The sequence below is a fragment of the Solanum lycopersicum genome, chromosome 7 (assembly GCF_036512215.1).
Source record: "Solanum lycopersicum chromosome 7, SLM_r2.1".
NCBI lineage: Eukaryota > Viridiplantae > Streptophyta > Magnoliopsida > Solanales > Solanaceae > Solanum > Solanum lycopersicum.
The window spans coordinates 59,998,060-60,026,001 of record NC_090806.1 but is presented as its reverse complement, the minus strand read 5'-3'; the positions used below and the strand labels follow the sequence as shown (position 1 = coordinate 60,026,001).

Genomic DNA, 27,942 nt, shown 5'->3' with positions numbered 1-27,942 from the left:
TATTAACATTGAAAGATGTACTTTATACTCCTTTTATGAGAAAAAATTTGATGTCTAGTTTTCTTCTTAATAAAGCAGGCTTTAAACAAATTATTGAATCTGATCAATATGTAATAGTGAAGAAAGGTATTTTTGTGGGGAAGGGGTATGCATGTGATGGGATGTTTAAGTTGAATGTTGAAATGAATAAAACTTCTACTTCTGTTTATATGCTTTCTTCTACTAATTTTTGGCATGCTCGTTTGTGTCATATTAATGATCGTTATGTTGGAATCATGAGTAGTTTAGGATTAATCCCAATGGTTAAATTTTTTTTTGAAAAATGTGAGGCTTGTAGTAAAGCCAAGATCACTAAAAGGCCTCATTTTCAAGTTGAAAGAAAAACTGATTTGTTAGAATTAGTTCATACTGATATTTGTGAACTTGGTGGTATTCTAACTCGTGGAGGTAATAGATATTTTATCACTTTTATTGATGATTTTTCTAAGTTTACATATGTTTACTTGATGAAAAATAAAAGTGATGCTTTTGAAAATTTCAAAACTTATCTCTATGAGGTTGAAAATCAGTTTGGAAGAAAAATAAAAAGAATTAGAAGTGATAGAGGCCGTGAATATGAATCAAATGAGTTTAATTCTTTTGTTAGATCATTGAGAATAAATCATGAAACTACTCCTCCTTACTCTCCTTTGTCTAATGGAGTAGCAGAAAGGAAAAATAGAACTTTGGTTGAATTGACTAATGCCATGCTAATTGAGTCACATGCACCTTTAAATTTTTGGGGTGAAGCTATCTTAACTGCTTGTTATGTGTTGAATCGTGTGCCTCATAAAAAGTCTAAGTTGACACCTTTTGAATTGTGGAAAGGTTACAAGCCAAGTTTGGGTTATCTAAGAGTTTGGGGTTGTCTAGCCTTTGTGAGGCTAATGGATCCCAAGATTACAAAGTTGGGTAAGAAAGTTACTACTTGTGCTTTTCTTGGTTATGCTTCAAATAGTACAGCCTATAGATTTTTTAATCTAGAAGATAATATTGTAATAGAATCTGGTGATGCTATTTTTCATGAAAATAAATTTCCTTTTGATACTAAAGATAGTGGGGGTCAAAGGATTGAACAAAATATTTTGTCACTACCTAGTTCTTCTACTTCAACTTTAAAAAATAAAGATGTTGTTGATTTTGAGTTAAGAAGAAGTAAAAGAGCTAGAGTAGAAAAAGATTTTGGTCCTGATTTTTATGTGTTTAATATTGAAAATGACCCTCTAACTTTGAAAGAAGCATTATCTTCACATGATTCTATTTTTTGGAAAGAGGCTGTAAATGATGAAATTGAATCTCTAATTTCTAATAAAACTTGGAAGTTAGTTGATTTACCACCGGGTTGTAAAACAATTGGTTGCAAATGGATCTTAAGGAAAAAGTTGAAACCGGATGGTTCTATTGATAAATACAAGGCTAGGCTAGTTGCAAAAGGTTTTAAACAACTAGAAGGCCTAGAATTTTTTGATACTTTTTCTCCGGTAACAAGAATTACATCCATTAGACTTTTAGTTGCTATGGCTGCAATTTTTGATTTGCAAATTCATCAAATGGATGTAAAAACTGCTTTTCTAAATGGAGACCTAAATGAAGAAATTTATATGGTCCAACCCGAGTGTTTTGTTGAAGCAGACCAAGAAAGCAAAGTATGTAAACTTACTAAATCCCTATATGGCTTGAAACAGGCACCAAAGCAATGGCATGAAAAGTTTGATTCCTGCATGATTGAAAATGGTTTTAAGACAAATGAGTGTGATAAGTGCATATATCATAAGTCTTGGAATAATTCACATGTGATTATTTGCCTATATGTTGATGATTTGTTGATCTTTGGCTCTAACATGAATGTTATTGATGAAGCTAAAAATGTTCTTAGAAGCCATTTTGATATGAAAGATCTTGGTGAGGCAAATTTTATTCTTGGAATAAAAATAACAAGAACATGTGAGGGGATTTTCCTTGACCAGTCACATTATGTTGAGAAAATTTTGAAAAAATATAACTTTCATGATTGCAAGCATGTTGCTACTCCTTTTGATTCAAGTGTTCACTTATTTCCTGTTGAAAGTGAAAATGATGTAATAAATCAAAAGGAATATGCTAGTATAATCGGAAGTTTGAGATATGTGACTGATTGTACTAGGCCTGATATTGCATATGCAGTAGGAGTACTTGGCAGGTTTACAAGCAAGCCAGGTAATGAACATTGGCATGCTATAACAAGAGTTATGAGATATTTAATTGGAACGAAAAATTATGGTTTGTTCTATAAAAAATATCCTGCTGTACTTGAAGGCTTTTGTGATGCGGATTGGAACACTTTGTCAGGTGATTCCTGTTCTACAACTGGTTATGTCTTTACTTTAGGTGGTGGTGCTGTTTGTTGGAGATCAAAAAAGCAAACTATAATTGCCAACTCTACCATGGAGGCTGAACTAATTGCTTTAGCTTCAGCCAGTGAGGAAGCGAATTTGTTAAGAGATTTATTGTTTCAAATTCCTTATTTTGAAAAACCAATTCCTCCTATTTTAATTCATTGTGATAGCACCGCTGCAATTGGTAGAGTTCAAAATCGTTATTACAACGGTAAATCCAGACCTATAAGGAGGAAACACAGTAATGTAAGATCGTATTTGACAAATGGTACCATTAATGTTGATTATGTCAAATCTTGTGATAATCTTGCAGATCCTCTTACAAAGGCCTTAACAAGAGAAAAGGTTTGGAGCACATCGAGGGGGATGGGATTGAAGCCTACAAATTCTTGAGTCATATATAAGGAAACCCAACCTGGGGACTAGAGATCCTATAACCAGGTTCAAAGGGAAAAACTAATCATATGATGACTTGTTGTGAAAAATGCACTATTTTTTCCCTCCCTATGATGTGAGTGCATTATTTCCTGTAGTTTGTGAAGGTTGAGTTGATAAAACTCTTAATGAATATCTGTAGCCCGTATGGGTGGAGTGTTAATATTACAGGAGCACTCTCGACAGATTTCACCTATGTGATGTGTGGAAGTAGGTCGCTTCCTATGAGAATGGGGCTTATTCTCAAATGCACTCATGAAACCGGGATAGCACATGGCCATAACGTGCTGGCTGTTAAAGCTCATGTCAACACCTTGATTATTATGTGTGAGCAGTGATATTTTATTTCCCTTAAGCAGTCATAGTTCAAGTCTGAGACCACTACGACTCTGGAGTAAAAGTTACTGTTTCACTAAGTGGAGGGTCAATGCAAAGCACACCTTCATTATGCATAGTAGTCTTCCTTCAACTGATATACTCTCTTATCTAAATATTAAAATGAGTGGGGGATTGTTAGATTATTAGCATTTTAATATTAATATTTAACATATTAAATTGCTTTATTTTGGAGTTATAAGAATGAACATTGGAATGGATGACTTCTACATCATCCATTAGCATTGGTTGTCCATCACTTTATTTCATTCTTAATACCTCCATTACTCTTTGTAACCTATGTAACATATGTAACTCCTATTGTAACATATGTAACCTATGTAACTCCTATTGTAACATATGTAACTCCTAGTGTAACATATGTAACCTATGTAACTCCTAAGGCCATTATCTTCACTATTTACTACCTCCATTATCTTCCTATTCATTGCTAGGAAGACTTCTTGTAGTATAAATAGTGGTAGTCTTCATTTGGTTTTAGAGACACACAAAACACAAGAGAAAACAAAGAGTGAAAGAGTTAGTCTAAAAGAGAGTTCTTATTAGTTGAAGGAAGGTGTTCTTTTTTCTGTGGAGCTTTGGACTCAACTCTTGTCCAGAGTTGTTGAGTTATACTTTGTGAAGGCTGTTGTATCCTGGAGGGGACAAGTCAAAAAGGACTACTGCTGGACCGGTGAAAACATTTGCTGCAGTGGGCTTGAATCTCCTTAAAGAGAGTGAGATATCCGCGCCTCAGCCTGAAGAGATTACTTTCTTCATTTTATTTTCAATTGTAATCTTGCAATTTTATTATCTTGTAAGTTTTTTCACTAACAGATTGCAACTTTCAGGAACAATAATGACCGTTTGAAAGATTGCAACTTTCATGAATGTTCGTGTGGATTCTGAAAGAGTTGCAACCTTTCAGAACTAGTTCCTCTTGTCTATAGATACATTGATTCTTCAGATTTTTTTGTTGCAAATTTTTCTGATTTCTCCTTCTTCTTCTGCACAAAGTTTCTTCGTGTACTTTACTGTTGTTGAGTAGTTCGCTGACACCAGAGTTTTAGGTATCAATACGCTGGTGATTGAGATCATTCTATCCTGGGAGAACATATTCCAAATCAAACCTCGGATACTAGAGGGAAATAATTTCCTTAAGGGGACATTGTGCATTCATTGGGCTTGATCTTTTTCCTGTTCTAATTTTCCTGATTTTGGTAAGTTTACAGATTTTAGTTTTTTGTGAATTAATTTATGTTCATCTTTCTTACTGATTACTTGGACTTTGGTAACTTCGTATTTCTGCAAAATTTTGTTGGAATCAGTAATTTTGTTCTTCAAACACAAATTGCTAACAGGTCTGTCCCGGTTCTGGTACAGTACCGACTTGTGGTGCCCGGTTTCGTTCCGGTTCTGGTCAGTCCCAGTCTGGTAGTACCAATTCCGATTCCGTTGCCAGCCATAGGTGAACCCATGTCGGATCACCCAAAAAGACACTACTTTTGGAGGATTTGAAGTAAGATTTTCAAAGGAGAATATTCTTGGTGAGGGTGGATATGATATGGTCTACCGCGGAAATTTGATTAATGGAACACCGGTAGATATTAAGAAATTCCTGAACAATCTGTGAGTTGATAAAATCCAATTATATGTTTTCCTTAATGGTCTTGTCCAGAGGTCAAGTAGAGAATGAGTTTCAAGTGAAGGTTGATGCCATTGGCCAATTAGAGAATGAGTTTCAAAAGCTGCACTATAAACTAAGTTTTATTATTGTTCCCTGGATTGAAGGTAATTGTTTGGGTCCTTATTTGAAGGTGGACAAGCACTTGAAGTTGTTAAATTCAGCTATATTTTGGTCAAGTACTACATTAGAAAGTGATTGTTGTTATTCTGTTATTTCAAAATACTTAAAGTTTACTTCCTCCAAAACACCTGAGACATTTTAGCAAGTGAATCCAAAATTTGACATTATTTGTCAGATGAAACAGTTGTTTGAATTTAATCCTCAACCAACTTGGCCTCATCTGTATGATATCATAGCAAGTATAACAACTAACTGCATTCAACTTTATAGTGACAGAGCCTATGTTGTGGGGGTCATTTGAATTGCATCGAGAGAGAATGTCAGCCTATATTCATTGAAAACTCACTTTCTCAATAGTTTTGGTATGAAATTTTAAAAAAGGTATAGTTTAGGTGCGCTATGAGATTTATCTCTAAAAAAAAAGACCTACTTTAATGAACATCTTATTCTTAATCATTCAAATTTATATATTTTTTAAGTCTGAATCTTTAAGTATTATTTTTAATTAAGAGTTAGCAACAAAATCTTAATATTATTAAGATATATATGAATTCAATAAAAACAAGGATCTCATTCATTGTTATTGTTACTGGCCACATCATTAACTGCGCTAGTCATCGCCCACCATTATCAACTATCAACACCCATAATCACCGTACACAATTAAGCAAATATTGTATCAGTACAATTATATCATTAAGTTACCTATGAATTTCCATAAAGATGAGAGTTCACAATTAATCTGGCATGATTTGTTTGGCAAATTATATCTCAACGCCATCCACATTCCTTAATTCAATAGCACAGATTAACTGATTAAAATCTTAATTTTGGCACAAGACTCTGGACTCTTCTAAGCAAAATGGAAAATTGTACAGAATGTTCTATGTGGAATTGATGTCAAATATTCTATGATTCTTTTTATAAGGAAATATCAATATCCTACGAAGTTTCACAATGCAGTATTTATAACCAGCATGTTTTGGCAGAATAATCACATCCTTTGTAGACTTCCAGACCTGGCTGGTCAAGATCTTCCTCTTTAAAGCAAGCACATCGTTTGCTCATCTTTCCTGTCAACGCTATCTCTGTAGGTCGTTGAACTAATCTCGGATATCCATCATCACACCAAACCTGAGAAAAGATAAAGAGTTAAAAGTACTTCATTCATCAAGAGAGTAGAGTTGTGAAACGACATTATCAGCAATATCTTTGTCATTCCAATTTGCAGCAATACCTAACAGAGAAGTTGCATTCTGTACAGAAAATGTACAAGGACATATCAAGAACCTGTCCATCTAATTGTGTGGCCATTTATCTAGAATGCCATAGAAACTACTTGAAAATTTCAATGCGCGCCAAAGATGCAGAACTAATTAGTTAAAATCCATTTTGTTGTGCTTGAGATAACTTTTGAAAAGACAAGGAACTTGTTTAATGACAATCATATCAAAATTCAAAACAATCACTGATTTCTTGGAGAAGTACATCAACAAGATACATGTCCCGCCTACTTGTTAAGTTTGAACCAAAAATTAATATGGACCACCTTACTCTTTATGTGGAGTTTCTTCTCCATTTAGAAGACATTGTTGTTAGCAATCTTTTCTCTACATGCAGCCATAACCAGATTTTTATTTTGTTTTAAATTTTTATTTTGTTTCCTTTTACCTTTGTTTGGAAATCGGAAACAAACACAAGGGAAAGTTAACAGTTGACCTTCCCTTGCTTGGTTTGTTAGGAAAGAATGGGAAGAACCACAATGACGTGCAGATGAGAACATCTCCTATCACATCAAATTGTCAGAACTCAGGAGAAAACAGAGAAATAAATATGTCGTTAGAAGAAGAAGAAACTTTTATATGGGCCTCAACGAAAATTTTCACTTTCATTTGGGCTCCAAGCAAGGGATAATGTATTCCCTTCTGAAATTTCCCTGTTCTCAACCTAAAGCAAATAGGGAAGGGAAGCTATTATCTCTTGTCTTCTTTTCATTCTTCTCTTACCTCAATAACTAGTGCTTAAAAGGAAAATCTTTGAGGTACGGAGTTTAGGACATTGAAGAAAGAATTGTACCTCTGAACCCTCTTGTTGACTCCACCTTGAATTACAGCTAGGTAGTTTAGCCTCTTCATTCTTTTGTTTTTCCATCAGCTGAGCACCTCTGGCGGCCTTTGCTTCAACCCCTTTTAAGTACTTCGTGGGATTGCCTTCACTATCATAATACCGACCAACTAGCTTACCAACATATCTGCCAGAAAGGAAGTAAGTTAGGTATTCTTTCAGTTCGTCAATCTTAAACTTCCTACCTATGTTCGACTGTTCGTCACAATAGGGGAAACAAACAGAGGGTCCGCTACTTAAACCAAATCTTTGTTATTGCTTTTGGCTGCCAAATAAATGAAATACATACCAGCAGGATTTTGTATATTTATTTTCGTTGATAACTATGCACCAATATAGAGATGGTAGCATTCTAGATACTAAGTCAATGGTTATAACAATATTATTTGCTTCACCAGAAACAAAAGCATCTCAGGTAAAGGTCATCTTTAGCTTAATCTTCCTTGTTCTTCACATTGATTTTTATTTTGGTCTACCACTTACCCTTCAGACACACTTCACACTTAATATGCTGAAGAAACCCAGGTCCTCAGAACCACGTCACATGAATATCCTACAAACTAAGTGGTCGCAAGTCGCCAGGTCTATGGATAAGAGTTCAGTACTTTGTTACTTGGAAGCTAATACTATAAGCTTTATGGCCCTGATAATGAATCTTATCCTGCAATCATGCCTCATACACTTCATTTTGTTTTCAGTTCCAGTTGGAGTATTTCATTTCATATTATCTTTTTCAAATAAGAAAATCTTCAGGTATGGAGAGATGATGGTAGGACCAAGGAAAGACCATTCCGTCAATTAGGAATCTGTTAAAATCTAGAAGGCAGGGGAGTTTAAAATTACCGATCTTGCGGCCAATAAAATGTCTTTATCCGGAAGAAATAGAAAGAATATCTTCAGTAGGAGAATATGGGATAATATGGCTGACTGGCTGTAGGCTGCGGGCCCATATTTTCTGCCAGATGCAAAGGACTCATTAGTGGCAATCACAGGAGATAATACCATTAAGCATTATATTTGGGCAGAAAATATAATGCCGCGTATAGTGCCACTAGGCGTATTGAGCAATACACTTCTTGGCACATTTTATAAGTGTTTTAGGAGCGTCAAATACACGCACCGACAATATTGAGTTGCGGGTTTAACCCTAAAGTTGTACTTCAGGTGAGTGATAGAAACACCCGAATCAAAAAAATGATAGTTTGGTGGTGGTGGGGTGTGGGTGGGGGGAGGGGGGAAGCCATTAATTCATCAAAAAACTATTCATCAAGTGGCAGCTTCTGTTTACTTCTCAATCAAATAATGCTCTAACCCTCTAACTTGTGTTCCAAATCTATGGAATTTTGATTCTTCCACAAATAAAACTAAAAAGATATACTGATCCCCCCAAAAAAAAGACTAGGAGATAGATGAGGGTTGAATTGTGGCATGATCTACCAGATTTTCTTTTTATTGTAAACACTAATATAAGGATATGCGAACTAGGTGACTTTGAGCATTTAGCATGAATTCTTCTTCTCTTACAGAGACCAATGTTACCTTCACATTCTTTTCCATTTTCATTTCTGTTTATGGAAAGCTAAACCTCAACCTAAGGTTAAGGTTTCCAGACGGTCTTGGTTCCCAAATAGACTGAACCTAAGACGTGTTACACCAACAGTAGACATCATTTCCAATATTTCTTATAAGAGGAAAGTGGTGAAAGCCATAATGATTTTCTAATATGCTGCAGTGCCAAACTACAGCATGTGGCTAGAAAGAATTGCAAAAGCATGACAACTGTGGGCATGCAACAACAAAGTAACAGTTACTTTGAGGTACTCGTTGTTGATGTGGTACTTATTCCCTCTTATAGATCTCATTACTTCAAAAACTTTTGCGTTGCAATGCGTTAACTTCTTGCTCTCCCTCATAGCTTTCGGGTATCTAGTTAGCTAATGAAATATCAGATTTTTGCTAACGACATCACTAATCATCTGTGACTTTCTTATTCCACTCTCCATCCTTTTTCTTGGATAAGCAAGAAGTGTCCAAGGGCCAGTCTAGCACAGTTTCAGAACTTGGGGATAATGGGCCTGTCCTTCTACCCTTTCTCCACTTAAATACTAGGCTTTTGTCTACTGCAGTATTTGAACCCATGACATGTACCAGTACTATGCCCGTACCAACCAAAACCCTTGGAGCTTTCTAATTGCACTCTTACGCTTTTGTTACCCGTCCCAATAGACACACAAAAACATGCAACCACCAGCTTGTCATCTCTATATAATTCTCCACTAGGAAGACACTACTCCTTGACGTTTTACAGAATATCATGGAAAATAAATAATAAATCTAAAGTATTGAATAAGAAAGTGAAGACAGTGTTGATAACTTTTCGCCCAAGAGAAGTCCAATGTTCACATTCCACACTACCCATTCAAGAGTAATAGGTTCAAAAGATAAAAATTACTCACGTGTATGTTCGGAAGTAGAAGTCTCTCCAGTCAACAATACTTTTAACCTATAAAAGTGAGATATAGAGAATAAGTTTTTCCCCATCGAGAAAAAAATTGCTAAATACAACATATGTCTTCGATATTTCTGCAAGTGCAACTTCATTCACTTACGGATAATATGTAGTGCCATGGGCAGAGGTGGCCGGTAGGACGTAAAAAAACAATGAAAGAAGATAAACATAAGCAAAGAGAGAAACATCTAAGCATATGAGCCTTGCATATACCAGAAGGCATTTTGTAAATTACTAGTATCATAAACTTTATTGGAGACACGGAATACCATATACCATAAACTATCGAGGAACAGTGTGGGTCATCAAAAAGATCGCACCAGATATTTTAGGAGGACTGAGACTGATCAAGGGCATAACATGTTCAAAACAAGAAGTAGGCTCTGAATGACAACAAAATAGCATATTACCTCGGCGCTGGATAAATCACGCAGTGAGTCAGTGAGTCCATCTCCTGTATTAACATAAAGTAAAACAACTCCAATTTTAGAAGCCACAAATCATCAAGACAAAGTCAAAACAGAAGAATTATATTTCATTTATACCATGGATATAGAAAAACAAACAAGAAATTCGAACATCGCAAGTGCTGCATTTAGTCTTAGTTTAGTATTATTACACTTTAGAGGATACCTTAAAGCATACACCATAGACGCTATCTAGAAGCAAGAAAAGGGAATTCTCTTTAAGTGGGTTTCTTTTTTTTTGGAAAATTCGGGGTTAGGTTTGGAGTGGCTAACTCGGTTGTTTCATGCCAGTTTTAAGACGAAAATGCCCAAAGAAAGGAGATGGAGCACAATGATTTTGTTGTATAAGAACAAGGATAACATTTAGAATTGCAACAACTATAGGGATATCAAGCTGCTAAGCCACACTATGACAGTTTGGATGAGGGTGGTGGAGATGAAGGTGAGGAGTGGAAATTCCCGTGAGCTAGTTCGGATTCATGCCGGGACCTTCAACTACAAAACATTCATCTAGTATGAGACGGGTGCAGTACAGAGAAAGGATGAAGGACCTACATATGTTATTAATCGACCTAGAAAAGGTTTACGATAAAGTCCTGAGGGTGGTTCTATGGAGATGCTTGGAGGATAGATGTGTACCTGTGGAGTATATAGCGCGATAAGGACGTGCATGATTCAGATTCATTTTCTCTTAGAGAACCCCTAATTATCTCACCACAAACTTGCTAGATGTGACTCTTGAGAAGCAGAATTGCCTTAAAATGAAGCAGATTTCCAAGTAAAGTGGGAAAGCAAGTTTCACAAGTGGCATTCCATGTTGATTGTGTCCTCCCCACTCTCCAACACGCCTCATCTTCACCCCCTTCGCATAATACCCCATCCCCACCACCCTACAAATCCACACTGTCACCCCCACCCCACCTCTCATAGTATTTTTCTAGATTATATTTAAATGCACTAGCAATATCTTTTGTTTACATATCAAACACAAAAAATAAATAAGAAATCCACTTATTTACCTAGAAAACATTTTCCATGGGAACACTTCCCTTCATACCGAACACACCTTTAATCTAATGTTGTAAGATCTTCTATCTATGAGAAAAGAAGGTCGATTTATTAAGTTGGTTTTGCTTCTACCATGAAATCTTATTCACTTTCCCCACTTGTGGGATTACACTATTTGTTGTTATGAACTCTAATTCACACTATATTCAATTATACTACGCGCACAAGATAAAGTTATAATAATCTCAATGCACATAAAAATACAAACAAAAGATTCTAACCTGTAAAGTTTCCTGAAACGAATGCACGCGAAGCATCTCTGTAATACGAAATTATAAAAAAAAAAATCATTGTTAGTTGGAAAATGGAGAGCAGCTAAAAGTTCCCAATGAGATTAACCTTATATTACACCGAGCAGCAAAACATTAAAACTGATCGTCTTCTACAAGAAAAAGAATCACACATAAATTATAAAACATAAGAACAATAACCACTCTTAAGATTCAAAAGTAATAGAACCAAAGATTACATTGACTCTTCAATAGGGATTACACATTATGGAGCATAAATACAACAAAAGCAAAGAATTGAACCTTCCAGCGAAATGGTTGTAACCACCTCCAACTCCATAGTGACTCTTCCCTTTGCTCACATCAAATACAGACCTATTAATAGCATTCAAACAAAACTATTTCAAATCAATGAAATGTTAAAAGAAAAACCCAATCTTGAAATGAGATTATAACAGATTTGAACATGTACCCAATAATTCCAAGAAAAATGGGCAATTTTGGATCAGACCCATTATAAAGAGCAAGTTCTTCAACAGTGAAAAGTGTAGGAAAATTCTATTAGAAGCACACAACAAAAAATAAAATATATTACAGTGATGTTAAAGATTAGATACAAATAAATCAATATAACAAACAAAGAACATTAATGGAGTTAAAAGGACATACTTGTGGAGCAGAGTTAAGTGATTTGATAGGGAAATTTTTGTAAAAGAGAAAAGAGAGAAGAGCCACTATAAGTGGAATCCCTAAAAATGGAGACCACCCCATTTTTTCACCCTTCTTCAACAAAAAATTGTGTCTTTGAAAATTACTCCATTATTTATTCTTGAAAAAGTAACAGAACTGAAAATTATACACTTGAGATTTCAGTCTATTGTGGAGAATTTGAAAGTTGACTTTTACAGCTGGGACTTTGAAATGCTAAGGAGCTGTTTCGCCATAGTATTAGTAGTATAATTTTCGGAATACTTTTTATTTTATTTGAAAAAGTTATTTACAAAAATTTGGAATTCGAACTTGAAATTATATTTCAAATATATTTTTAGAAGCCTACTTTGATGGATATATTTTATATGTTTTTTTGACTTATTTTTATTATTTTAACTTTAAAATAAGGGTCTAAATATTCTTTTTATTTTATTCTCATATTAATATTATTTTGATTTAATATTTAATTACTAACTAAATTATAATTCTAATTGGATAAGTGGAGAAGTGAGAAAGTAGGAAAGTAGGAAAGTAGGAAGTGGAGAAATTACTTCAATTACCCATTAAGGGCCCGTTTGGATGGGCTTAATAAAAGCAGCTTTAAAAAAATACTTTTGAAAGTGCTGAAACTAATTTTTAAAATAAGCAGTTATGCGTTTGGATAAAAATACTGAAGTTGATATGCCAAACGTAAAAAGGGAAAAATGGAAGAAAGAGATGTTAGGGTTATGTGGGTAATTTGGAGATTGTATAAAAATATTAAGGGCAAAAAGATAAAATGTGATCAACTTAAAACAACTTATAAGCTAAAAAAAAAAAAGCACCCCTACTCCAGCTTTTAACTTTTGGCTTAAAATAAGTTTTTTTTAACTTAAAGTTATTTTGAGTATTATCAAACAGCTAAATAAGTTAAAAACCAGTTTTTAAGTAAGGGCCCGTTTGGATGGGCTTAATAAAAGCAGCTTTAAAAAGTACTTTTGAAAGTGCTGAAACTTATTTTTAAAATAAGCAGTTATGTGTTTGGATAAAAGTGCTGAAGTTGCTATGTCAAACATAAAAAGGGAAAAATGGAAGAAAGAGATATTAGTGTTATGTGGATAATTTGGAGATTGTATAAAAATATTAAGGGCAAAAAGATAAAAATGTGGTCAACTTTAAACAGCTTATAAGCTAAAAAAAAAAAAAAGCAACCCTACCCAACTTTTAACTTTTGGCTTAAAATAAGTTACGGAAAAGGGCCTAAAATACCCTCGAAGTATTAAAAATGGTACACAATTACCCCCTATCCACCTATTAGCCCACAAATACCCTTCACATCCACCTTTGGGTCCAAATTTACCCCTTCATTAACGGACCAAAATTAAAAAAAAAAATTATAATTTTTAATTACGTGGCACTCAACCATTGGTTGTAATTTAATTATTTAAAATAATTAAAACCCACCCATTACCCACCCAAACCCGCCCAAACCCGCCCCACTTACCCAATTTTAAAAAACCCATCTAACTAAAAAACCCTAAAAATTTATTCATCCAATTTTCACAATCCCGCGCTCAAGGTTGTCTTCTTCTTCTTCTTCTTCCTCTTGCAACTTGAAGAAAATTCGTTCACAATCTCGACTTGAACTCAAGTAAGAACTTTTGTGCACTTCGAAATTTCAGTTAGGATTTAGGTTTTAATCGATGTTACTTGTTTTGAGAATCGATTTCAAGTTTATGTTAATTTTTCGTGTATTCTGTGCTTTTTTGACAATTACTTATGGTGATACTACAATTTTGTTTAGTGTTGTCTATTTATGTTAGTGTTGTGTGTTATTATGTTGATTTTGAGTAGGATTTTTTTATTGTTGTCTCAAGTTTGTTCTTTTCTGCCTTTACTCGTCGTTTCTCCCTTTATTTCATAATAATTTTCAATTTGTGTTAGTCAGATATGTCTTTACTATTGTTAGGTATGAATTATTTTATTATTAAATGGTCCATTTTTTTAGATTTTAGGTATTATATTATATATTTTTGCGTATGTAAAGTTTTACTTTGAAGCATGTGGTCCCTATTCTTTTACTCTTGGTAGATTCCTCTGTTTTTTTAAATATTTTGTTGTTGTCTAATATGGCCCTTTTCTCTTCTTTTTTTTTTTTTTTTGTCTATAATGTCCTTTTCTTGAAGAATGGTTGACAAGGTGGACCTATTATTCTATTATGGGGGCAAGTGGGTACTGACACCTAATGTTATTTACATTAAAAAATTCACTCATGTTTGGAAGGAGTATGATCCAGATTTATTGTCATATATAGACATATGTGAAGAGTTCCATGAAAAGTTAGGTTTTAGTAAGGTCCAACAACTTCTACTCAAAGGACCTTCTGGGAGGTATTATTTGATTGAGGGGGATTCTGGCATAAGAACAATACAGACAGCATTGTCTATTAAGTCCGGTGTACTTGAATTATTTGCTGTAGATGAGGGGGATGATGTTGTTCCAGCTATTGACATCAGCTACAATGATGAACCATACCTAGTCACAGTAGATGTTGCTACTGCAGGTGAATCAAGTGAGGAAGAAGATAATAAAAATGAACCTAATCTAGTCACATTGAATGAACCTAATCTAGTCACAGTGAATGCTGGAATAGATGTTGCAACTGAAGGTGAATCAAGTGAGGAAGAAAATGATGAAAATGAGCCTTATCCAAGTGACTACAATAGTGAAGAATTGGAATCCTTTAGGTTGGAAAAGAAAAGAGAAATTAATGATCAACTTGACAACTTTAAAGAGTTGGAAAAAGGTATGAGTTTTAAGAACCTTGATGAAGCTAAAAGGGTTGTAAGTTACTACTCAATTGCTAGGAAGGTTGCCCTTAGAGTTGACAAGAGTGACTCTGTTAGAGTTAGATATAAATGTATTGTTGGTTGTCCTTTTATGTGTCTTATTTCTGAAGTTAAGAAAGGGCAAGGATTTGAAATTAAGACTTTGCAAGCAAAACATACATGTCCAGAAGCATTCAAGAATAGAAGAGCTACTCAACAAGCTCTAGCACACTACTTTAAGAATAGGGTCCAAAATGATCCTAACTGCAAAGTGACTGAAATGAGAAAGATTGTAGATGATAACTTTAACCTTAATATTAGTTATTCAAAAATGAAGAGGGTTAAAAGACTTGTACTGGAAAAACTAGATGGTAGCTATGTTGATGATTTCAATAAATTGGAGGGTTATGCTCAAGAGTTAAGGGACAGTAATCCTGGTACTGATGTAATTATAAACATATCCAAAGAGGCTTTGTTGGAACATGGACAAAGAAAATTTTTGAGAATGTATATTTGTATTCAGGCTTTGAAAAGTGGTTGGAGAGCTGGTTTGAGACCATTTATAGGGTTAGATGACACCTTTTTAAGAGGCAAGTTCAAGGGAATTTTATTGGTCGCACTTGGTCAAGATTCAATTAAGCATTTCTATCCACTTGCTTGGGCAGTAGTTGATAGAGAAACTATTAGAACATGGAAATGGTTCATTGAGTTGTTGAGGAACTCATTGGGGTTGGCAGATGGTGAAGGATTGACACTAATGTCTGATATGCAAAAGGTAATTTTGCAAGCGCTTGACAGTTTTTTATTTATAGTTATTGTATACACTTGAATTTTTTTCAGCTATTCTATTCTATTTTTTTCTTATTGTTACAGGGCTTGATTGGTGCAGTTAGTGCTTTGCTTCCAAAAGCACAACATAGATGGTGTGCAAAACACATAGAAGCCAATTGGTCTAAGTCTTGGAGTGGTGTACAGATGAAGAAGATGTTTTGGTGGTCTGCTTGGAGTACATATGGAGAGGAATTTGAAGACCAATTAAAGTCCATGGGTTCTGTGTCTAAAAAAGCAGTCGAATGTCTTTTATGGTATCCACCACAACATTGGTGCAGGGCCTTTTTTGACACTGTCTGCAAAAACTACTCCTGTGAAAATAATTTTACTGAGTCTTTCAACAAATGGATTTTGGAAGCAAGGGCAAAACCAATAATCAAGATGCTGGAAGACATTAGAATTAAGGTATTGTCGCTATTTTATATAACTATATGATAACATCTATTAATGTTTAATATGATAGTAATATGTAGGTGTACATGTATAAATTATATATGTCATGTACATGTTATATATTTCATTGTTATCTATAGGTTATGAAAAGGTTGAAAAAACTTGAAGAAGAGGGTAAGAAGTGGACGAAAGAGTATAGTCCATATTATGTGGATCTGTATCATGATTTCAGAATGATTGCTCAAGGTTGTCAAGTTGTTGCTAATGGAGACTTAGGATATGAGGTGGTTGAGGGTGTAGATAGACATGTTGTGAATCTTGCTAGAAAAAAGTGTACTTGTAGGACATGGGATTTGACAGGTTTACCATGTCCTCATGCTATTAAAGCATTAGAACATGATAAAATAGAGCCACTGAATGAGATGCATTGGTGGTATTCTAAAGAAGCTTACTTGCTTGTATACCAACCTAAAATTCAACCTGTTAGAGGTGAGAAATTCTGGAAAATTGATCTTTCTCAAGAAATACAACCACCACAAATTTATAAATTGGTTGGTAGACCAAAATTAAAGAGAGTAAGGGAAAAAGATGAGGCAAGAAAAAGGGAAGGATTATGGTCGAAAAGTAGAAAAGGATTGCAAATGACATGTGGAAATTGCAGTGCTGTAGGTCATAATCGAAGAAGCTGTCCCCTAGTAAGTCATGTTTTATCAATTTTTAATTACTTTCAATGTATAATTATTTATCTTTCACTTTGACAAATTTTACAGCATCAAGAAGGAAGACAAGTTCTCCCAGATGAACCAATCTTGATGCCAACTCTTGAATTTGTTGCATCTTCTAGTCGATAAACTAGCCATCAATCAAGTGAAGAATTCAATGAAGTTGTTGGTCCTTCAAAATCAAAGAGAAAAAATGTTTCAAATGACAAAGTTGATGCACTACCAAAGAGGTCTAAAAACGATGGAAAAGAAAAAGTTATTGCACCTTTGATTGCAATTGTTGATCAGGATGAAGTTGAAGACAGTATTGAATCTGAGGATGAGAATACAACCTTGCACCTAGAGTGATATCTGAAGAAAAAACTAGACTTCAAATGAAGAAGATGCTACAACAACCAATTGGTTCAAGAATGATTAGTTTTAAGGGTGATGAAAATGGTGTTGTTGTCCCTACTAATTTACCATACTCACCAAAAAAGCTAACTTGGAAAGGCAAAGCATGTGTGACCTCAAGTCAGTTGAAAAAAGACAAGGAAAAAAAGATTGGCAAGCTTAAGGCAAAGAGGGGCAAACATTAGAAAGTAGTTGCTAAGTATTGGTTTAAAGAGTTTTTATTTAGTATGTAATGGCACAATGGAACTTCTTAAACTGCTATTTTTGGAGGGGCAAGCATTACAAATTAGATTGATAATGTTTTGTGGGCTGAAAATATTTTGTGACTTGAAAATTTTATGAATGCATTCTATTATTTGGTGGCTTTGTGGAACTGTTGAAACTTTGTGGTTGTGGAACTGTTGCAGTTTCGTGGTCTGTGGAACTGATGAGCAGACAGGTGTTACAACCTCTAGTACCTCAAGCAAGACAAATGGAGGTTCATTAAGTTCAGGGAGACATGATCATTACATATATACAGTTCCATATTCTGATCACTCATGCTTTTCAGAGTTACAAAAATTTATTGAGTTTGTCAAACCAATTAATATCAAAGGCATCGTATCTTCATCTGCTTGTAATGTTGACCCCCTTTACCACTTTGGAAGCATTTGTCGAATCCAACAAGCATCAGAGCTCTTATGCCAGAGGCTCAGAATTAAAAGATCTGAAAAAGTTGGAGTCATTGACATGAAGTCTTCCTTTGGATGCACCGGCACGATGCAATTAGGGAGGAAAAAGAGAAAGAGACAAATTTCTAGAGCAGCTATTCATGTTAGTAGGGTGAGGTTGTTGAGAAGAGAGAGGCAAGGAGTAATGATTGTGGATACAAATCCTGATTAAAGTACTAGATGTCCTTCCCTTGCTATTTTTAAATACACAGGTTCTGAAGTCATTCCTGTGTGTAATGATGTTGAACTTGCTGTCAGTAGAAGCAGCAAAAAAATCTAGTTTAGATTTTAACTTGTACGTCTCGAGATCATCTATCAAATTTGAAGAGGTCAAGAGTTTGGTTTCTTACTTGGTTCCACATAGTTCATATTACTTTGTTAAACTTTTCTCAGGATTGTGGACAAATTAGTATCTCAATATTTTAATACACTCTAACAGGAAGTGTACTCCATTTTGTACAAATGCAACCTCCTTAGAAGATCTAATAGAAAAATATACTATTTGACCTGTTATATTTGTTACAAAGATTTAGTTTGGTATACAAGATCAGATTGCATGATATGCTATTGTTTTCCAGAATTTCCGTAGAAGAGTGTTTGCATCCACCAAAGGTGTTGCTACTTCAAATATTTTGTAATTTACTTCTTCAGATAATTCGTTTGATAGATTGCTGAAAGATAATTGACACACCTGAATGTGAGTTTCTGTTTCTTTTTAATAGTTTATGCAAATATTCAGTAGTTCCTTCTTCTGCAGTGAAGGAATAAAGAGATTAAATGTTTTCCGATGGTTCTCTGTTGAGGAAATAGCTCTGAACAGAGGAAGCAACAATCACTGAATTACTGCCAAATTGATGAGAAATTAACAATGAAGTAGTAGACATAACAATCAAAACAAATGTAGCTTTGCCAGAAAATGCACACACCAATGTATCATTAGTAATAGCAATATTGCATAATTCTTCATTAGTAGACACAACAACAACCAACATCATCTTCCCAAATAATCAAAATAAAATGCAGCTCACTAACTTAACACAAACAATTGCACTACACTAAATCATCTTGGCAGCTGCAAAACCAAGAATAATAGCCCAAGAAACTGCAAGCAAACTTATCAATTTATGAACTTTCAACTCTAACTTCGAAACTATTTCATCCAAGCTAGTTACTTTCTTCATCTTCGAACTCTCAATTTTATCCATCAACTCCAAATTTGACATTTTTCCCTTCAAGGCAGAAACTTTCGTCAAATCAGAAATTTCATTTTCATTCATATCATTCAACTCAGACATTTCATCGGCAGTCATATGCTTCAAATAAGAATCTCCAATGCCACCCATATCCTCCACAATCTTCTTCAAATGATTTTTTTCTTTCCGAAATGAATCCAATTCAACTTTTTGATTATGAATCATGGTTGACACATGACGTGGAAGTTTGTCATCAATCCAATTCCAATAACCACAAGAATTTGACCCAACACGACCACATCTGTAGAATCGACGCTCACCATTTTCAAGAGTTGTAGCAGTATAATATCTTGCCAAAAATCCACACTTACATGTACGAGATTGAAGTTCTTCAGGGGAAGAAATCGAAGAAGAAGCTGACATTTTCTTCAAGTTGCAAGATGAAGAAGAAGAAGAAGAAGAAGAAGACAACCTTGAAACCGATTCTCAAAACAAGTAACATCGATTAAAGCCTAAATCCTAACTGAAATTTCGAAGTGCACAAAAGTTCTTACTTGAGTTCAAGTCGAGATTGTGAACGAATCTTCTTCAAGTTGCAAGAGGAAGAAGAAGAAGAAGAAGAAGACAACCTTGAGCGTGGGTTTGTGAAAATTGGATGAATAAATTTTTAGGGTTTTTTAGTTAGATGGGTTTTTTAAAATTGGGTAAGTGGGGCGGGTTTGGGCGGGTTTGGGTGGGTAATGGGTGGGTTTTAATTATTTTAAATAATTAAATTACAACCAATGGTTGAGTGCCACGTAATTAAAAATTATAATTTTTTTTTTAATTTTGGTCTGTTAATGAAGGGGTAAATTTGGACCCAAAGATGGATGTGAAGGGTATTTGTGGGCTAATAGGTGGATGGGGGGTAATTGTGTACCATTTTCAATACTTCGAGGGTATTTTAGGCCCTTTTCCGAATAAGTTATTTTGAGTATTGCCAAACAGCTAAATAAATCAAAAACCAATTTTTAAGTCAGTTTGACCAGCTTTTAAGCTGAGCCAAACAGGCTCTAAGTCTTCCACTTTACTCATTACCTCTTTCAACTATCCATTATCTCAACTACTCATCATGATAGAAAGGTGTAGATGGTGGTAAAAACGTACTCTATTTAAAGGGTCTTCTCTCTGCCATAAAGATATAGTTTTGTCTATCAAAGTTATACATAAAGTATAAGGCAAGAGAGATAAACAACTTCTAATCAAGAATTATAATAGCAGATTCATGTATGTATTCTTGATTGAAATATCCTATTATTAAATATATGTGAAAATCATATAGTTCTACGACCTTGAATAATTAATATGATTTCTGAATGTTAGATTGTTTATGTTTTCACAATTATTAAAATATCCTTTTAAGAAGGGCTTGAGTTTTATATGTGTACCAACGATGTATAATATATTTAAGTCACCTGGAATGTATAGTTAAAAATAACATTAACTATTAACGCGATAAAAATTACAATTAATATGCTATTTCATGTTAATCTATGTTAATAAGATTATGACTGAAATTGTAAATAAAAACAAAAAAATATTGTAATAACACGTAAAACGAGGTGGGAGATTAATAATTTGTCTTGCAACGTCTTTGATCATAGTTAAGAATAACATTATAAGCAAAAAAAAAAAAAGTAAAAAAGTTGAATTCATTAATTAATCAAATGATATACTATAAAGACTGGATGGCTGAAGTTGTTTAGTCACATTAAAAAATCTTAGAACATTTATCCATTGCTCCCACTTTTTTAGTCGATGAACGGCTATTGTATCTGGAATAAGTTCATGTGAACATTTTCCATTAGTTCCAGGATAATCATACATCTTTGGCTTGTTTGAAAATCTATTTTTTGCTTTATTTCCCATATTAAGCCATTGGCCAACCAATTTATCTTCTGGTCCGTACGTATTATTCGCGGGAATATTCGATCTTCTTATCCATTCCACCAGATCCCACGATAAAACAAATCCCATCCCGGACATATAATGAACAAAGGGATTCATACTAGGGCAAGGTATAACAAAGCCATAATATAGATCAACTCTAGGTAGTGATTGAAGTGATGATGCTAATGGTTCAAGCCTCAAATAAACATCATCATCAGCCTTCATGACATAGTCATAACGTGTGGGGAGTATTTGAGGAAGAGTAGAAAAGTAAGTATAAGTTTTGCCACTATTCATGTTCTCTCTGCAATTGAGGACAATAATGTCATTAAAACGCATGATTTCTAATGCCACAAAAGTTCTTTCTTCTCTATTGGTGATATTGCAGAAAATGAACTTTACATCGATACGAGCTACGGGGGTGGATTGTATTCCATATACAAGACGAAGGAAATGTCGTCTATCGAAGTTTCCTGGTCGTGTGAAAATACCTATCAAAAGGGTGAACTGCGTGTTTACTATCTGTGGCGCTTGTTGTAATAAAATGATATTGGTTAAGGAAGTTGTTAACGAGTGGATAGTAAATGATATAAAGAAGATGAAGATAACTATAGCAAAAGAAGATAAAGAAGCTAGAAGTAGATTCTTCCTTGGCATCATATAGTTAGAAATGCCCTAGAAGGTATATAACATTGAAAGTTTAGAAAAAATAAGCCAAGTTTGAATACTTTGAATATAGATTATATGTGCTAAGTTTCTAAAATACACACATCTTTTAAAAGGTAAATGACTTGTCCCTATATGACATGATTAATGGTATGAAGAAAGTAAAAAACTTGTGATCTTGTCATGCTTTGTATGCAATGAGTAATTGAACTTGTGAAATACATGAGATATGGTGCTCAAAATGTGAACAATTTAACAAGTTTTAGATTTTATGAGAACTTTAGTTTCACTTGAATCCAAAATAAACTCAAAAGTATGTTGCCACAAAAATTATAGTCCAGTAGTATTATTCTTCATAGTCAAAAATGGCATAACTTTGGAGATGTTTAGATTGATTTTTTTTATATAACTTATGAGCTAAAAGTTATCAGTTATAAGTTGATCGTATTTAACTTTTGATTTTTGACTTATTTTCATACTTTTTAACTTAAAATTAAATTATTTTTTAGACACTTTCAAAAAATAAAAATGACTTTAAATACAAAAACTTACTTATAATTATGGCATTCAGTAATTAATCCACTGCACCATCTAATTAATTATATCAATTCTTATAAAATGAAATGGTCATTCAAATACTTTTCAATTAAAAACAAAGTGCAATTTACTCTTCTAAGCCGTGAATGACGAATTTCTCAACGATAGCTTAATATACTCAAAAAATTTATAATTACGCATAATTTTTCCTTTCTTTCATTTGTCAAAATTGGTTCCTTTTCCTTTATCTTCATCCTTCTGCACGTAAATAAAATTATTTTTGTCATCAATTATCACTTTGTTTCACCTCTCTCTTTCATCTTTTGCCAGGCACAATTTTTTTTTTTACCTTGGTCTTTGATTTCATCAACTCAGTTGTTTTCATCATCTATTAGCTACTAGTGGTTATATATATATATATATATATATATATATATATATATATATATATATATACTAGATAGAGCATGGCCGTGCAAAGCACGGCCCAACATTAAAGGATCATTATTTCAAAAAACTTAGTGCATTATATAAAAGATCTCATTTTCACATTAGTGAATTATAAGTGGTATAATATAGTTGCAATAAAGAAGCCGATCATATTTTACATATATGCCAGAAAGCAAAAGCATCCCCTTTGTACATTACACGAATCTCGAATGTTTTACTTGTCACCATATATAATGAGTAAATATTTTGTTCTAATTTATATGTAATGAATACTCACCAATTAGCCTAGGGTGTTGTTATTTGATTCAACTTTCATACATTAATTTTTTCAACAATCTCCATAGGCCTGTGTCACCTCGCCCTCACTTTATATTCTAGTTCATATATTTCAATGCACTTATTCTGTGCAAATTTACAGTCAGGGTGTTTCTATGAAAGCATATGGTTAATGCTCATATGATGGTTCATCCGAAACGGACGATATTATGTCCTTCCTAAAGATCAAAAAGAAAATTAAACCGAAACTCGCAAATGAAAATGAGGGCACTAGCAGTGGCGTGAATCGTGGAAAGATCTCTCTTTCAGAACAGGTTTAAGTTGTTGTTTGCTGCACGCGGAGAGCTTATTACTATGATACTAAAAAAGGACTTGATTGTTCATTATCTTTAGTAGAGATTTTGCATTCTGATCACTCTTTTTTTTTTTTGATAGAGCAGAGGAGAAGAACTAAAATGATGAACGTGAAAGACTTTGACGACTATCTTCATCTTTCCATTCAGGAAGCAGGTATCAAATTGAACTTGTGTCCTACTGTGATGAAAAGGGTTTGTCGAAGGGATGGCTTGCGCAGATGGCCCTCCAGAAAGGTCTCTTTCTTGTCTCCCGCCCCTCATTTCTACATTGCCTTGATCATTGAGGTCACAGACTTTTCACATTGCCTTGGAAATGATTGCAGATTAATAGCATTAAGAGGAAGATATCGAAGCGACAAGAGAGGTTAAACTCTATTCATGCTGGAGAAAGGAAGAGTGCAAAGGCTGACATTACGAAGCTGGAAAAGGAACTTGCAGCCATTTACAATGACCTCACATAGGTTTTCGTACAAGAAACTAGTAATTTTCAATCATTTTTTCTGTACTGATTTAGCTTAGTACATATATTTATAGTTGAAGGCAGATTTAAATGTACAAAATGAGCTATATCGTGTATGTACGAAGCTTAAGAGTTTGAAATATTTTTTCTGTAATAAAGTTTGTTAAAGTTAATACAGCTTTGTTTCCATGTGTTATTTTTGTTTTTACTCATGCCAACATCATAGTAGTTAAAGGACAAAAGTTTAGCTTGTTTTATTCTCAGAATATACCATGTTGTGGAGCAACTTCCATTCTAGTTCAGCTTGTTGTTTTTCACTTTGTTGCCTTTTTGCTCACAAGAATCCATAGAGCCGGCCTGTTTTATAAATGATGACCCTTCGGATACATCAAACCAGAGAATATTTCACTAAGCAAAATATTGAAGACCATAGTACCTTTCTGACGTTCACACCTAGAAATCTACTTCACTTTGAGATGTCCGTGCTCGAGTACATTAACAAAGAGGGTTCATCAGTGCTTGATATATATGAAGCTATTGCGGCTACTCAAGAAATACTATAGTTCCATCTTCAAGAAAAAGATGGCGAGTGTTGAGAAAGTTGTTGGTGTGAAGAAAGTGAGGCAAAAAGATTCAGATGGATGGGATGTGAGCATGCCACTACCAGGGGACATCATGTGGCCCTCCCGATTTGAGAGTGGCCTCTCTATGTTGAGGTCAATTAGATGAGATCCTTTGTTTACACAGAAAGTTGAGGATTTACTCAGCTGAGGAGTCATCGGTTTTGTTCTAAGAGAATAGACTGCAGAGGTGGATGAAACTATAGAACTTATTGAGACAGTCTGTTGAAATCAATTCAACGACGTCCATTTGTCCAATGCCTATTATTGTTGCTAGGTCTCATATGAGCATTCTTAAGGCCAACACCTTGATTTGGGCCCTTCTTTGGGATATCATGCAACTCCATAACCTGTATGGTCCGCTGCCTCTTGGCTGAAGGACAATTATAAAAATTCATTCAGATCGTTATCGGGGACCTCACAGTCATCAATCAATTCATTTTAATGTTTTCATAAGGAAACCGAACACGCATTGTATATATCCAGATAAAGTATCCAAAAAGTTTAAAGAGGAGCGAGGACCAACCTTTTTCAGCTTCTTGGTACCACTCCTGGAGCTTTCTTTTAGTCGCCTCGAGTTTGACTTGAACATCATCCTCATTTGAACGTCTAAGCTTCTATAGGACGAAATTACACATTAGATAGGGATCAGAGCTTTACACATGAATCGGAAGATAACTTTCTTTCAGATACTCACATTCTGTTGAGACGCCACAGGCCTCTTTTGAATTGTGCCTTTATCAGATTTCTGCTGGAAGTTCATCTTGTTAACCTTGAGCTTCTGCTCCAAGGCTGGTTTTGTCGGTCTTCCAGGCCCAGATTCACCTCCAGATGGCTTAGTTGGTTTGGCAACTGTTGTTTGTTTCTTGATTATAGCTTCCTGTTTCTTTTGTTGTTCACCCTTGTTCTCTTTGGGAGAAGTATTGAAGCAATCAGCAGACTGCTTCTTCTGGAGAGGAATGTTCTGGTTACCTAGTGATGTCTTTCGGCCATTTCCACGGTTCACATTGAATCCCCCACTGTTTCGAGGATTTGAAATAAATCCCCAATTGGAACAATAAACCTTTATTAGAGGGGAATCCATATAAAGAGCCGAATAGCGAAGGGATATTGAAAGAATATGGACACAAGTTCTACTCACTTCCATCATCATCCATGCCATCAAAGAACTTCATTGTTCACAAACAACAAAGAGAAAATAAGTCAGTGGCAGCCGACCAAACAAAATAATCAATTTTCTAGAAGAGGGTAAGCTGATCATACTTGTGACAACTCAATTGAAGTGGTCTGAGCAGAAAAGAAAGTTAAGTCATCTAAAGGCGGGGAAGGAAGTCCTTCCTCGTCTTGATCAACTACAGATGCTTTCATAGACTCTGGAGTGCTTTCGTTACCTTTAAGCAAGAAATAACAAATCAGTTCAAAATTCAGCTCAGAATTGCGAATGACGACATATGAGAGATTCATTTTTTACTGAAGATTGAAACGGAAGCAAAAGAAACTCTTAAGCAATTAACCTGCAAAGGCTGCAGTAGCATTCACCCATTCGTCTACCAAGACCTTCCAATCCCTGTGATCCATTAAAATGTGATCAGCAATAAGCTACGAAGAATTCTAACTTAAAGCAACTCTATAGAAATAGACGATGTACCCAACCAGTAGATCAGAAAGTTGCATCAACAAGAAGGTATACAAAACAGCAAAACTAGAGCTCAAGTTACAAGGGCAAGGAGCAAGATCAGTCAGAAGTAACTGCCTCTAATAAGAGACTTTTCTATCTCTCTGACTCTCATATTAGTAGCACGGACAATTTGGCGATGACCAAACGAAGCACCCATAATAATCGGTTCTCTAATTCTCTTAGGTCCTTCAGTACACACAAGCCAGAGAATGAAGATGCACTCTAGCAAGAAAGCTCATAGACGTATCTAATGTAGGACAAAGAGCAAAATCAGAATAAAGGGCGTAAGAAACCATCAACGAACATACCCGTAATTCAAATCTAGTATAAGTAGTTCCAGATCCTTGAATTTGCTAAGAAGACACATCGATAGTTCAAATTCTGGCATAAGTAGTTGCTCATCTTTAAATTTTCACACTGTAAATTAAAATAATTTGAAAAAGTTAATGCAATGATGTAAAAAGAACTCGAAGCGAAACCCACAACAATATACGATTAAAATGAAGAAACTCTAGCACCGAATAATTCAACATGTTCAGTTTACATAATAAATAGCGAAATAGACCAACAACATGAAGTTGACATAGAATTAAGTTGAATCCTAATGCAAGTACCGAACAACAACAAAAAAGTACTATACTATATAAGCTTATGTTTTATTAGCAGCTAACATTGAAGCTAAGACTATGTTGCAGTCTATTTGCTTGGCGTCTCCACTCACTCTCCAAAACTCTAAGACTCCATTAACGGCAACTCAGAAATCCACAATGCTATCCTGCTCCATTCGAGCTCAAACAAGTTGTTGTCTTTCTCATCAAAACCAATAAACCTCTCTCACCACTCTTACTTTTATTGGTTATCTTAATTTGAATCTGAACAGTTTTTCGACAATCTAAAATAGAATAGGGGAAGCATAATGACTCAACCGAAACTAAAGAACTACCTTCTGCAAGATTTCTTAAACAGTTATTCCATATAACAACTTCTTGTTGATCAAAAGCTTAAACTCTCTCCCAAAAGATAAAAAAAAACAATTAATTACTGCATGTGAAAACACACACAAAAAATTGAATCTGAACAGTTTCGACAATCTAAAATAGAACAGGGAAAGCGTAAGGACCCAACCGAAATTGAAGACACAACTATTAAAACTATTGAAACTTCCAAAACAAAATTCCAAAATCTATAACAAACCTAAATGGAAAAATCTATAACAAACCTAAATGGAAAAATAAGTAAACATTCACACACCCTAATCAAATTTGGGACTTGGACTTTGTCAAAAAGAAAGATGGCACCAAAACAAAAATACAAAATTGAAAATGAAAGAACCTTACCAGGAGAATATTGATGCACAGATGGTGGAACATAAATGAAGGAGATACAGATACAGAGAGAATAGAGTAATGTATACATTGGCAACGTAGGAGGAAGACACGTAGGGAACTGAGAAGAGAGAACTGATGACACAGGAAGAAGACACGTACTCTTAATAGAGAACTAAAAAGACACAAATACCCTAAAAGCAATGAAGCAAGCATGTTGAAACATGCCTTTTCTAATATAAGAGAAATATATAATCCAATTACGTAAGAAAGAGAAAGGAACCTAGAGAAATTTCACTAGCTAGTTTAGGAGTTAATTGTTTAGATACGTCTAATTTACAATATTACAAATTTTATTAGATTTTGATGCGTTTAAATTCAGATACGTGTATCTCAGGAAATATTGAGCCAAAATTATGTGTAATTTATTCTAGATACATTGTGTCCAAGTTGTAT

The 27,942-nt window shown here is 34.5% G+C and overlaps 4 protein-coding genes across 6 annotated transcripts; 1 reads left to right on the top strand and 3 right to left on the bottom strand.

Annotated features, from left to right (window-relative positions):
• Positions 1 to 5,821: 5,821 nt before the first annotated feature.
• LOC101248794 (membrane-associated progesterone-binding protein 4) lies at positions 5,822 to 12,470 on the bottom strand. The gene is made up of 8 exons (XM_004243572.5): positions 12,099 to 12,470; positions 11,902 to 11,987; positions 11,733 to 11,804; positions 11,421 to 11,458; positions 10,075 to 10,118; positions 9,612 to 9,658; positions 7,108 to 7,282; positions 5,822 to 6,165 (listed from the first exon to the last, which is right to left on the bottom strand). Exons 1-8 carry the CDS (start codon positions 12,198 to 12,200, stop codon positions 5,998 to 6,000), a joined length of 732 nt encoding a protein of 243 aa, XP_004243620.2. The 5' UTR covers positions 12,201 to 12,470; the 3' UTR covers positions 5,822 to 5,997.
• An 8,396-nt stretch (positions 12,471 to 20,866) lies between these two features.
• Positions 20,867 to 22,027, bottom strand: LOC101268885 (beta-1,3-galactosyltransferase pvg3-like). The gene has a single exon (XM_004243837.5). The coding sequence runs from the start codon at positions 21,776 to 21,778 to the stop codon at positions 20,888 to 20,890; it is 891 nt and encodes a 296-aa protein (XP_004243885.3). The 5' UTR covers positions 21,779 to 22,027; the 3' UTR covers positions 20,867 to 20,887.
• Positions 22,028 to 23,136: 1,109 nt separating this feature from the next.
• On the top strand, positions 23,137 to 23,945 carry LOC138337238 (protein NLP2-like). Of its 2 annotated transcripts, none has more exons than XR_011210770.1 (3): positions 23,137 to 23,361; positions 23,483 to 23,637; positions 23,727 to 23,945. XR_011210770.1 is itself a non-coding variant. In XM_069286988.1 (3 exons), the coding sequence occupies exons 1-3, from the start codon at positions 23,257 to 23,259 to the stop codon at positions 23,862 to 23,864; spliced, it is 393 nt and encodes a 130-aa protein (XP_069143089.1). In that variant the 5' UTR covers positions 23,137 to 23,256; the 3' UTR covers positions 23,865 to 23,945. The 2 variants fall into 2 exon arrangements, 1 of the variants encoding a protein (XP_069143089.1); XM_069286988.1 differs by having other exon boundaries at positions 23,488 to 23,637.
• A 457-nt stretch (positions 23,946 to 24,402) lies between these two features.
• Positions 24,403 to 27,608, bottom strand: LOC138337237 (probable mediator of RNA polymerase II transcription subunit 26b). Of its 2 annotated transcripts, XR_011210769.1 has the most exons (8): positions 27,499 to 27,608; positions 26,470 to 26,578; positions 25,998 to 26,050; positions 25,747 to 25,874; positions 25,625 to 25,652; positions 25,181 to 25,502; positions 25,010 to 25,100; positions 24,403 to 24,856 (listed from the first exon to the last, which is right to left on the bottom strand). XR_011210769.1 is itself a non-coding variant. In XM_069286987.1 (3 exons), exons 1-3 carry the CDS (start codon positions 25,565 to 25,567, stop codon positions 24,720 to 24,722), a joined length of 615 nt encoding a protein of 204 aa, XP_069143088.1. In that variant the 5' UTR covers positions 25,568 to 25,600; the 3' UTR covers positions 24,403 to 24,719. The 2 variants fall into 2 exon arrangements, 1 of the variants encoding a protein (XP_069143088.1); XM_069286987.1 differs by lacking the exons at positions 25,625 to 25,652; positions 25,747 to 25,874; positions 25,998 to 26,050; positions 26,470 to 26,578; positions 27,499 to 27,608 and having other exon boundaries at positions 25,181 to 25,600.
• Between the last annotated feature and the right edge of the window lie 334 nt (positions 27,609 to 27,942).